This window comes from Tamandua tetradactyla, chromosome 19 (assembly GCF_023851605.1).
Source record: "Tamandua tetradactyla isolate mTamTet1 chromosome 19, mTamTet1.pri, whole genome shotgun sequence".
NCBI classification, from domain to species: Eukaryota; Metazoa; Chordata; class Mammalia; order Pilosa; family Myrmecophagidae; genus Tamandua; species Tamandua tetradactyla.
Window position 1 is genome coordinate 49,574,302 of NC_135345.1, and position 12,726 is coordinate 49,587,027.

Genomic DNA, 12,726 nt, shown 5'->3' on the forward strand with positions numbered 1-12,726 from the left:
GTGACTGTCAACGAAAGATGCTAAGCACAGGCAGCTTCTGTCAAATCTCTGGAAACATCCAGGTTAAAAAAAAAAAAAAATCAGGTTCAGGACAGAAAGGAAATGAACATAGCAAACTCCAATATACCAAGAAAGCTCCTTATACACGTTGCAGTTAAGGTCCCGTACATGGAAAGAGTAGGTTGTTTTTCACTGCCCGGAGGAGGCGGAGCACCCCGAACAGGAACTTTAAGTGATTGAAATCTGTTGCCTGTTCCACTAGGAATATTGTTTGCAAGGCACAAGGTGTCTTTTGGTAGTGAGCACCCTCGGCGCATGCGCAGATCCATTCGGGAATTACTGCCCTGCCGCCGACTAAGTTGCATTCCTGGAATCTTCGCAGAAAAGACAATTCTTTAATCAGAGTTAGTAATGTGGACAGTACAAAATCGAGAGAGTTTGGGGCTTCTCTCTTTCCCTGTGATGATTGCCATGGTCTGCTGTGCACACAGGTGAGCTGCTGTTGAATTTCTCTCCCTCTCTTCTATTTTCTCGGTATTTTTCTTTTTTACATGCCTGCTGGGTCATGTGCCTTGTTCTTTGGGGTAGGTGTGCCTCTCTATTTTTATGTCTGCTCGCAGTTTGGGCTGATTCTGAATACGGTCCCTACTTCTTCCCTTCAGCGCCAATGAGCCCAGCAACATGTCATACGTGAAAGAGACAGTGGACAGATTGCTCAAAGGATACGACATCCGTTTGCGGCCGGACTTTGGAGGTAACGCTTCATCTTTTATCAACCTGTAACCCAACTCCAGTTCTTTTCTATCAAAGATCATTTTTCTTAAGCATGTCATTTTCGTACGCGTGCACTACGCCCTGGCCAGGCACACACACACACACACACACACACACACACACACACACACGCACACATCCCGGACACCCAGTCGCAGATGGATGAAGCCCCGGCAGAGCCGACCTTCCCCCGGCCCGACACACCCTCTGCATAGTCACTGCATCACGCGGGTGCCCACACCTGTTTTCCCAGGCAGTCCCCTGCCAGGGGGTGGGGGTGGGGAAGCCCGTGCAGAATGTAGTGGTCGCGGAGAACCCCCCCCCCGCCCCTCCCCAGCCCGTCGCCACTCTAAGAATATGATCATAACGTGGTACCACCTCCCCGGCAGGGCCCCCCGTGGACGTCGGGATGCGCATCGACGTGGCCAGCATTGACATGGTCTCCGAAGTGAACATGGTGAGTGGCCTCCCGACGCCCGGCGACTGGGCTTACGCAGATGCGAAAAGGACCGGTCCCGGTGCCCTTCGCTTTTTTGCCTCGGTGTCTACCTCGCCCCGGGGGGTGGCACTCCGCGCGCTCTGCCCACTCTGGCACACTCACACTGTGAACCCCCTCTGGTTTGTAGTTTCGACACACACCCGCTACTGCGGCGTTCTGGAGGAAACGTGCTCTGCACTATTTTGGGAAGGACGGGTGACTTGAGCTGGCAGATCGGGTAGGGCGGAGTCTGAGCGTTACTTTAGCCGGGTTTCCTTTAGAGATCAGTCGAGGACTGCACCATCTGCCGGCCACCGGGCGGCCTGCGCCAGGTCCCCAGACAGGGGTCCGCAGCAGCCTTCTCCCCCGGGCCCCCAACCTGGCTGCAGCTGACTGAGGCCACGCCACCAAGCACACAATCGGAGTTTCAGAGAGCGTCCCCTCCCTCCTTCCAGGAACTAGCACTCGGCTGCGGCAAGAGCAACAGGCTAAGATGTGGTCCACACTTGCTAATACGAAAGTGCTCAAGACTTTCTGGGGAGGCTTGAATTGTTCCCTGGTGGGGGTCGATGGATGTGTTTCACCGCATGTTGCAAGTTTAAGTTGAAACCGAATGGTTGTGTTACTGCTTTGATTTACTCCAGAAACCTAAGCATGCCAAAAACAAAAAAAAAAGAGTGAGGATTAAAGGAAGGGTGGAAGAGAGGCGGGCGATAATAATGTAGGGCAATCCTCTCATTTCAAAGGTGTGAACATTCTCTTGTTTCCTTTTTTCTACCCTCTTCTCTGAAGCTATTGCAAAATGGACAGAAATCATAGCTGTCACTTTCTCTATTGGCTGTTTCCAACCAATGTGGGTGGCAGTTTTCCAGTTGTTAGAGTTTCTGACTATTGCTTCTTGTAGGGCAGGGGGTGGGGAAAAGCCTGTTGCTTTTCTAGAATCAACCACCCAGGGAACAGCTAGATCTACGTGAGCTACATGATATTTTTATTCCACTTGAGGGGAAAAAATGTGGCAGCAGAAATTCAGACACTGTGAATAATTTAAAGACTAAAACGTTGTGGGATTTTATCACAACATGGCTATAAGGACTATTGAATTGTTTTTTCATTTCATTTGTAGTTCGTTGTTTTATTTTAAGACCTTAAGGTTTAAGAGGTTTTTCCTTTCATTTTGTTTAAGTTATGTCAGAGAAAATATGCTTATAACCGATTGAATAGTATTAGAATAAAAATTGTGACTATTAAATTTCTATATTGTATGGTTGTAACTGCCCCCTGATTTAAATAGCTTATTTTAAAATCCTATTTTGAAATAATATCTCTGATTATTGTACGAGAAATAGGAAACCAATTTTAAAGAATTAATACACAAGGAATGTTTTCTGACCTGGTGAGGATTTTTAACAGACTGACATTATATTCTGCTCACATACATGTTAATACTATTAACATACACTGTTTACAAACACTCTGGCCAATGTAATACCATATGCACATAGGACCAATTATGCCCAATCCATGCCATTGCAAATAGACAAATTAGAGAATTAATTAAACAATTGTCTGTATCATGTAGATAAGTGACTAGTTTAATTATATTATTTTGGTTTTAGTAATTTATTTTGGCACCCACATAGATAATTTTTAAAACAGGAAAAGATTCAGAAAGCTGAAAAGGCAAAGGGTGCCTTTGTCTAAGGTGTACCCTGCTATAGAAGGCATCATGTCTATCAGAATTTTAAAAAGTGTGTAATTCTATTGGCTATACTTACAGACACCCATTTCAGGCTTTTGTTTACGTTTTGTAAAACTGAATTAAACACAAAAGTCACTGATAACCACAACAACAAGAGCACAAAACAGTATGTAATCAGTTGGCCAACTGAATTCATTCATAAGCTCAGCAAAAAAGGATTGGATTTAATTAAAATACCACTGGAAATACCTCATACTGATTGAAAAATACAGTCTGTTTATCCTCTGTGCTATGTGTAAATACACTTGATTTTCTTAAAATTTCTCATGCAACCTTTGAAAAATATAATCTACAAAAATATCTGTCATCTTTCCACAGTGGTGTTGAGACATGGAAAATTCTGAAAATTGAAAAATAAGCAACCTTTATTTAGTTGTTCTTTCTTGTTTCTCCTTTTAATGAGATCTACCAATAAGATGCAAGGTCTATTTTATCTTCTCTCATCTATGACAAAGCATCAAATTAATAGATTGGAAATAATTCCGAGAGAAATGGAAATAAAATGTGGTTTTAGGATCAAGGGGTCTGTAGAAATTATAACCTGGATGGTTAGCCCCTGTGTAAGTGGGGATTGTCTATAACATACTTTGATTTTTAGATAATGTCAGGTCAAAAAGCCTGTGGGAACTGAGATTCTTTTTGTTTTATACCAAGCATGTTTCATTACCCTGATAGACAGTGACTTCTGAGGTTATTTAATAAGAAATTTTCACTAAAATTAACAAAAAATAAGAATGAACAAGGATATAATAAAAATAGTTTAAATAAAATTCAGCTAAATCCATGACTAAACATTGTTAATTCTTAAATATACTTTGTTCATTATCATCATGATGTCCAGAAGGGTAGGAACCAGAAAATACTCTTGATGTGATATTCATCTTCTGGATATGGAATATTTTTCCCTAATTAAGGAAAAAAAAAAAAAGGAGCCTTTATAGTCAAGAATATCTCCAAACATTCTGATCTGTGAATGCAAAGCCTCTGAATAATTCCAAGGCAGAAAAGCAGACAGTTAGGGGCAAGACTTTTCCTTTTGGGGAATAATATTTTTTATTTAATTAGGAAGGGTTTTACTTTCGGCATCATGGGATACACTGTGCGTGTGATAGCGACTACATATTGTTATTATTTTGTACACAGTCCTCTCCTTAAAAAAATTACTGTGATTATTTTATTTTAAACCCTTCATATCCTCTCTTTTGACCATTTCTGCCAGCCATATACCCACACATACCCACACACACGCAGACACACACGCACACACACTGGGGAAGTAAACCAAATTGACAGGCTAAAGATGAATAGGAGACAGTTGGAGCCAAAGGAGATAAAAATCTAACTCCCAGAAATCGACTTTAAGGTAACCACTAACATTTGCTACTATAAGCCCAATGAAACACAGATAGTGGTAGGCAACTCTTCCTTTTAGAAGTAGATTGCAGAAACATGATACCTTCAAGCAAGTGGTTGAACCCTTCCATTGCAGATTCTAATAGTTTTTCCTTATTGAGGGGCTGGCCCTGATCATCAGATAGTATTACTAACCACAGAGCACTCTGTCCCTTCCAAAGACCTGATGCTCCAAGCAGCCACCTCCAGAAGACTTTGCATCCATTGAGTCTTGACTCAGAGTAGGACTTAATTTAAGCCATTCCCAATAACAGATATCTACCATTTATCACTGTTTCTTTTCTTCCTTCACACATGGATGGGAGCAAGAACAAATGATCTTAAAGACATTAAAGTAACAGTAACAAAATCAACCAGCCACCCCCTGAAACCAAAATAATCCAAATATATAAATAATGCCTAAAAGGAAAAGAAATTGAATTTACTAAACACCTACTTAAATTCTGTTGTTATTGATCTTTAAAGACATTTATAGTGAAACATTTTCTGGTACACACTTCAGTTATGTATAATCGCTATTACCTTGATGACTCAAAACAATAACCACCTATCAGAATTTTGCCCCAATTTCTCTACATCAGTTCTTATCAAACTTTAATGTATATAGTTGAACCACTCTGGGATCTGGATAGAGTACAGATTCTGAATCAGGGATCTAGAATTGGGTCTGACATTATGCCTTTCTAATGAGTTCTCAGGTGATGGCAATTGCTAGTGTTGACTAGCAAGGTAGCAGAGTAGATTATTCTAAGATCTAGCTTTATTAATACCTGAACATTTTTTCCTCTTAAAGTTCTTTCGGAACAATACTTCAAGGTTCCACATTAAGCTTAAGTTCATTTCCAGCTAGTTTAACAGGTAGCTGTGCTCAAAATGGAAAATTTGTTCAGTAATTGATGATAAGCAGTATGATAAAGGCAAGAGCCTGGATGATGGGGTTTGATTTAAACTAATAGGCAATCCTCCTAACTGTGTTACAACTTACTAAGCAGTCAACCTTAAATAATGTCTATGAAAATATTACCAGCACAGTAACTCCAACAATACTCTCCCGCTGCGTTACAGAGCACCAATGACTTTTCTTCTTCAGAATAGAGAACACTGTTTTACCTCCACTGAGGAGCCAGCAATAGCTTTGTAAAATAACCTAAACATATTATTGTTGCCATCAGTAAACTCTCTGAGGTTATAATAGATTTCCTTTGCAGACAGAGCAAATAGGTCAGTATCTAAAAGTCAGGAACAGATATCAGCAGTTAAATAAAGATTTAAATACATTTTTCTTTTATATGCATAATTATACAAGTCTCTCTTTGGGGTTCTTGGTTACAATATTATACCATCTGGAGAGGCCAAGAGAGGAAAATTTTCACTATGTTTTTCTGTTTGGAGATAACAGAAGAATCTATTTATATCCTAAGCCACAATGAAGCAAAGCTATCAGCTATGAAGATTAAAGAAAAAGTTTGTGCTACAGTTGAAAAATTGTGCTCTTTGGATTATTGGGCCAGACTTGTTATTAAAGTGTGTATAAAAGGAAAATAAATAAGATGTATTGAACACTTAATATTCCTGAGCTATACCGTTTACATTAATAACTCATTTAATCCTTTATTCAAATCTATGCAGTTATTATCCCCAATTTCAGATGGAGAAGCTAAGGTTGAGAGAGGTTAAATAACATGCTCAGATGTTACAGAGCTAGTAAATGATAAAGCCAGGATTTGAAACTTGGTAGCCTGACTCCAGGTTCTGGCTCCTAACCATAAGCTAAAAAGAAAAAATGCTTCCCAGTATTTAGGTTTGGTATCTTGAGTGAGTCATTTAAAGTTGACTACTCAGGTCTTAGATTTCTCTTCTGTAAAACGAAGGTAAATTATATGATTGCTAAACCCCATTCCAGCTCAAATGTTCTATCATTTAAACTTAGATCTTTAAGGATTTTAGACTCTCAAAATCGAGAATCTTCCTCTTTTGCCCTTCTTATTCTCCTGTTAGATGTGTCAATCAATGAGCATTTATTGAGTTCCCACTGAGTGCAAGCAATGATAGTCTCCAGGGAACATTTCAGTGATGATTATGTGCAATTTGAGGCCTCTTAAATAATCATTGTAATTGGCCATGGCATTATCATCCAATGTTTTCCACCTTAAACACAATCCCCAAGACAGCAACAAGAAATGCGAGGAGTTGGATCAGTGGTGCTCAAAATCAGACTTGATTGATGCCTGGTTTATATTGTATCAAATATAATGAATTTGGAGCCAAGTCCAAATTCAAAGTATTTATATCTGGTGTTTTCCATTGTATTCAAACTGGAATACTTCAATTGCTTTATGACTGCCAAAGTCATAACATTTTTAACACTATGTCAAACAGCCTGACACCATTATTTTTCAATATCTAAGAGTCCCAAAGCTTTTACCCAACACACCTGTCCTTCCCTCTGGTGGTCTATAAACAAGGGATTGAAACAAGGTAATGGTCTCAGCTAGACATCTCTTAAGATGAATTCTTTAAGTTTCTGATGGCTTTGTCTTGGCAAGAGTCAAAAAACCAATAGCACTGTCAAACGCTTACATGTGATTGAAATTTTGCAATTATTAAGGGAAAGAAATTATTAAGGAAATATTGCATTATTTGTCTATTTCAAAAGACAAATGAATGGTATTGAATGTTTCCAAGCAATTTGGGTTTCATTTATGAGACTCATATGACATTATCGTACCTGAGGATAATAGGAAGATGAATGGGTATATGCTCATATTTGATTACATGTTATTACATAATTTCCCCATAAACTATGAGATTACTTTATTTACTTTAAATGAATCTTATTTTTTGCAATACTGGGATTGAGTTTCTGCATTTTAGAATACTCTGTTTTTAGGTGACCATGCATACCATAAAGTAACTTGACTGTTAACCATTTAAAGGGAAGGAAATTATTAGTCAGTAGCACTTGGCAGAAATAGTCAAGAAGGAGTTTACAATTAATTCCTATCAATGGTGATAACTTAGAAAAGAGGCTGGCCACAAGAAAAAGAGTGAAATATGCAGGGTCTGTCTATAATAAGCTGTTTCTAGAATGCCCACAGTGTTTACTGCTTTCTCTGCTACACCTTCAGTACGTGCCTAATGTATCTCCTCATCCTCCCAGTAAAACCTGTCATCATATTGTGAATTTAAAATTAAAGGGTATCCTTCCCAAAAGCATTTATTCAATTACTCTTGTGAATGAACAGATGTGGTTTCTGTCCTTGTTTCAGCTTACGGGTTGTTTGTTTTTTTTTTAATGTATTTTTAATCTCTAATCTTGGAGTGTAGATTTTTTTCTCCTTTAAAAGATTTAAAAGAACAATAGGTAAATTGGTCTTGGGGGGTTTCAGTTTAACACATACTTATTGAATACTTAGTCTTTTATCAAGTGCTGAACTGGGTACTAGAGAAAGAAGTATGACTCAGACATGTTTGTCTTAGTTTTCCAGGACTGTTGTAAAAAAGTAAATTGCCTTACATAACAGAAATTTGTTGTCTTACAGTTCTGGAGACTAACAGTCCAAATTCAGGGCTATGCTTCCTCTTTTTGTTTCTTTTTGTGTAATGCATAAATATTTAATGCTAAGCCATTCTGGCTTGCATCCTGTCACCATGCTCTAACACCATTCATCTTTTTAAAGGTGAAGATTCATTGCATGCTGCTCCCCTAGCTTCTGGTAGTGGGTAGCAATCCGTGGCATTCCTGGGCTTGCAGCAACATAACTCGATCTCTGCTTCTATCACATGGCCGCCTTTCTCTCTCTGTTTCCAAATTTCCTCTCTTTATAAGGACATTAGTCATACTGGATTAGAGCCCACCCTAATCCAGTTTGCCCTCATCTTACTACTAACATCTTCAAAGATCCTATTTACAAAAGAGTTCTTATTCACAGGAGTAGCAGTTATGACTTGAACATGTCTTTTGGGGGGGATACGATTCAATCCATAAAAATGTTCCATGCCTTCAAAGATTTTATGGTGTAGAGAAGAATGTATGCATAAACAGACATTTTTAAACAATTATGGTAGGTACCATGAGAGAGACGTGTGCGATGGAGCCCATGGGGGCACAGAAGCGTGGTCCCTTAGTGGTGGTGAGGGGCTAATGCCCGAATCTTAAAAAGGAATAGTAGTTAGCCCTTGATATAGTCTGAAAATGTTGAGAAGTTATTAAATGATCTCACTAATGTAAAAAAAGACCTTTCTATAAACATATATTTGTTCATATATGCTTTGACCATTTCAAAGCATATATGACCAGTTTTGGAAGAAATAAGTAACAGTAGTGGTCTCTTGGAAGAGTATGAAATGGATGGATACTTACTGTTCTTCATATGCTTCTTTGAACTACTTGTCTACTTTTTTTTAGAAATCATATATTTATCTCACATTTTCACCTTAAAAAGACAGTTTTAAAAGAAAGTCAAAAGAAATAATTGATGCTGAAAGATGTATGTGAAAGAAATTGATCTTAATATTGAAATGCAAAAACCTGCTAAAAGTTTTAACAAGTACTATACTTGGCATTACCAGATCATTTCATAGCTGTGTGGAGAATGAGGCAGAGATGCCTAACACTGGGGATGATGCTCCCAGTTAAGAGGCTAAGAGGGTGTTTCAAAGTCCAAGTAAGAGATGATAAATGCCTTAAGTATGATAATGGCAGTAAGATTGAAAAGTAAGGGGAAAATGCTAAGGCAAACAGAGACAAATCAGTGTGATTTAGTGACTGGCTGGATGAGAAGGGAAAGGAGCATAGGATGCCTTTCCAAGATACATATTGAATAATGGCATAAATGGCCCCAATAGCCCAGGAAGTAAACACAGGAGAAGGACCACCTTACCATCTTGTTCATCATTTCATTTCAGAACAACAACAACAAAAAAAACCAATCAACAACATGGTGCACATTGTAATAAGGGACTTGGGGAAGAACAAAGTGAGCATTAGATATTGGCACTATCCTGAAAAGGATTAGTTCCATGCTGAACCCTCTGATTCTGCTCACAACTAAGGCAAGTGCTGAAGGAAGAAATCTCAGTGTCCATAACTGTGGTGGCTGAAATAGATCAATTAGAGATGTGGGAAAAGGGTACTCCCCAAAGACTTCAACTTTAATTATTCCAAGGAATATTGTGCTTTATCTAGGAGGACCTAGACCCAAACAGAATTTAGAACATACTTAAAAATTTCCCAGAGAAGTGATCTTTATATTTTGTTTTGGTTGCCTTTAAAACTCCATATAGGTGGAAAAAAGGTATGTGGGGAACCCACTTGCACAGCCTCTGTTCTTTTCTCCACTGTGTCCTCAAAGCGATTTAAAGTCCTTCCGTAAACATTGTGTTTCTATGTGAAATCGCAAACAAGTAGTGTGAGTTCTTATAGAAGGTATATTTGGTGATGAAATGAGAACAGATATAACAGAGAGCACAAGTGAGGCTGACAGCATGCTCTGAGAAATGAAGCATAACTGCCAGGAAATTAAACAGTGACTTCCAAGAGATTTGCAGAGGGACTGAACTATCTGAATTGGTCTTCATGGGAATGATTTTAAACAAGAATTCCACAAAGCCCTTTCCTCTATGAGGTGGTCTCCTGGAAAAAAGGATGTCTGTTTAAACAAAAGCTAATTCATGGGGAATAAACTTGACACATCCTGAAGGTCTCTTAGATTATATTAATTAGTTTAGAGGTAAAAAGCAGAGAAGCAGCTAGAGAAATAAATTCAAACAGAGAAGGGTCCTTAGGAATCTCTTAGCAATAAGCTATCCCATTTCTATTTCTAACCAAAAAAAGTATCAGTTAAGGTCTCTCAGATACAGCCAGAGAGTTGAAGGTTAGATGCTTTGCTCTTGCTGCTGAACGGACTACTCAGGGAAATTGCTAGCAGTGAACTCTGCTTGAGTGAGAGGATTTACTTGGGATCCCTCCTGAAAGTGGGATAATCCATCTGATCAGAGCTCTGGGTCCCTGCCTACTCCAACCCTCTGTGACTCATGGACAGAATTTTGCCCTTATTGATTTATTCTTTTCAAGGGAATGATATGCAATTCTCTAGTCTAGAGAAACAGCTTTGTGGTTTCCATGGAGACAGGTCCATGACATTCCTTTGAAATCCAACCTATGTCTAGAGCATTTTCTCAAGTTAGAGGCCATCCCTTCTGTCTCCAACCACCTGTCACCCCTTTCCCACCCAAATAGATCTAAATCTACTTCAAAACCCACAGGAAATCATATTTACTATGTGAAGTCTTTCCTGAAGCTGCACTAGGGAGAATTCTGTTGGAAAAAGAATGGATGGGGCATATAAGCAAAGAAGTCAAAGACCCCTAAAAGACAAAAAACTCAATATAACATAATAACTGTCTGTCAGACTGTGTGAGGTTCTTACTAATCTTATCATTTTTCTCACTGTGTGAGTTCCAGGAACTTGAGAATTTACTTATGTTCTTTATGTAGCTCCAGTCATATTATAAGAAATTAATGATGATGATAACATTTATTAGAATTATAAAATAATTGTTCCAGTCATAAAAAGTATTAGCAATAATGGCATTTACATTTTTCAACTCAGAAATTAATAGTTTCTCTGTCAATTCATTTTACACCTTCATCTTTAATTTTCTTTTATGCTGATTATAAATCATGTTTCCATAGAAACAACGTCATCACATGGCACAGTTTCACAGACACAAAATCTTCACACTTCATGAAAATAGCAGTGTGTATGTGCGTGTGTATATATATATATCTTTGTCAGATTTAAAATATAATCACTGCTTTTCATTTTTCAAAATGTCATCTCCTTGCTGACACCTGGACCATCAATATTTCTGGAAACATTTAAGAAATTGTCAAGGAATTACTTTATTGATGGCTACAAATGAATGACATTTCAAAAGAAGTGATATCAAACATAAAAGTAGAATGTAAAAGGGGTTTCTCAGCCAGTCTGGAGAGGTATTTAATGAGATAAGTTGCAGCTTAAAAGATAACCAAGGAACTTTACCAAATATTAAGATATAAAGTAAAAATAAACATTTCAATTCAGAAATCTGCATATTTATTTAATTTCTATCAATCTTTATATCTATCTATCTAACCATCTATCTCTATATCATTTTCGCTGTAATTGTACCCTTGTAGCTACATGGTATATTGGCTTTAAAATGCCTATTTTTATCTGTAACCTCTACATTCACCCAATAATTTATCATAAGCAATAAATGTGGTAAATAAACTATCACATTAAATGGTGAAGAATGATCTTTACCACTAACATCATTACCTCTACTGCCCACAAACACATGAACACCCTTCAGCACAGCCCAAAGAAACAACTGAGTACACGAAAACCCAAGTGGACTGTTGGTTTGAGGCTGATGAGAGGGGAGAAAGAAGGTTCACTGTAAAGGTTAATCTTTATCAGTTTATGGCTTAATGTAATGAGAACTGGATTTTAGCAGTTTTGATGTTGGGAATGAGAGGAGGAAAGCAAGATGACAGATTTGGAGAGTAAGCATATTCACAAAACTGGAAAAGAAGATTCAGTCCTTGGTGGGTTCTCAGTGCATATCTCCTAGGTCTATGTAAATACTGTTTTGGGAGACACCCCCACCAGCTGTGTAGACATGAAGTTTGAAGAGGATTTCATAACCTGGCCTTCTACAATCATAGGACGGATTGAGTTTCAAGATTTTACAGGATGCCACCACTCTATTGGGCTAAAAATGAAAATCACTGTGATAGAACATAAACATATCTTGATTAATTTTGTTTCTGCATACTTGCTATATTAGTTTCCTGGAACTGTAACAAAGTACCACAAACTTGATGGCTTAAAAGAATGGGAATTTGTTGTCTCAGTTTTGAAGCGAAAATATGAAATCAAAGTGCTGCCTGGGTCACATTCACTCTGAAACCTGTAGGGGAGAATCCATTCTTGACTCTTCAGCTTCTGGTCATTTGCTGGCAATCCTTGTCCGTTGGCTAGCAGCTGCAATACTTTGATCTGTCTCTGTCATCACAAGGCATCCTCCCCTAATCTTTGTTCCAATTTTCTTCTTCTTATAAGGACACATGTCATATTGGATTAAGACCCACCCTAATCCAGTTTGGCCTCAATTTAGCTAATCACATTTTCAAAGATCCTATCTAAATAAGGTTACACTCATGGGACCAGGGATTAGGATTTGAACATGTCTTTACTGGGGGTACATCATAAGAGTCTCCATCCAGCTTTTCTGTACTTGAAAGGACTTT

The 12,726-nt window shown here is 38.3% G+C and overlaps 1 protein-coding gene across 1 annotated transcript in view; it reads left to right on the top strand.

The window, feature by feature from the left end:
- The first annotated feature begins 276 nt into the window (after positions 1-276).
- Positions 277-12,726, top strand: part of GABRB1 (gamma-aminobutyric acid type A receptor subunit beta1) — a 473,078-nt gene continuing 460,628 nt past the window's right edge. Inside the window, exons 1-3 of the mRNA XM_077136782.1 lie at positions 277-491; positions 663-754; positions 1,164-1,231. Of these exons, the coding sequence (XP_076992897.1) occupies positions 412-491; positions 663-754; positions 1,164-1,231 (240 nt within the window). The 5' untranslated portion in view covers positions 277-411. The remainder of the gene's footprint in view (positions 492-662; positions 755-1,163; positions 1,232-12,726) is intronic.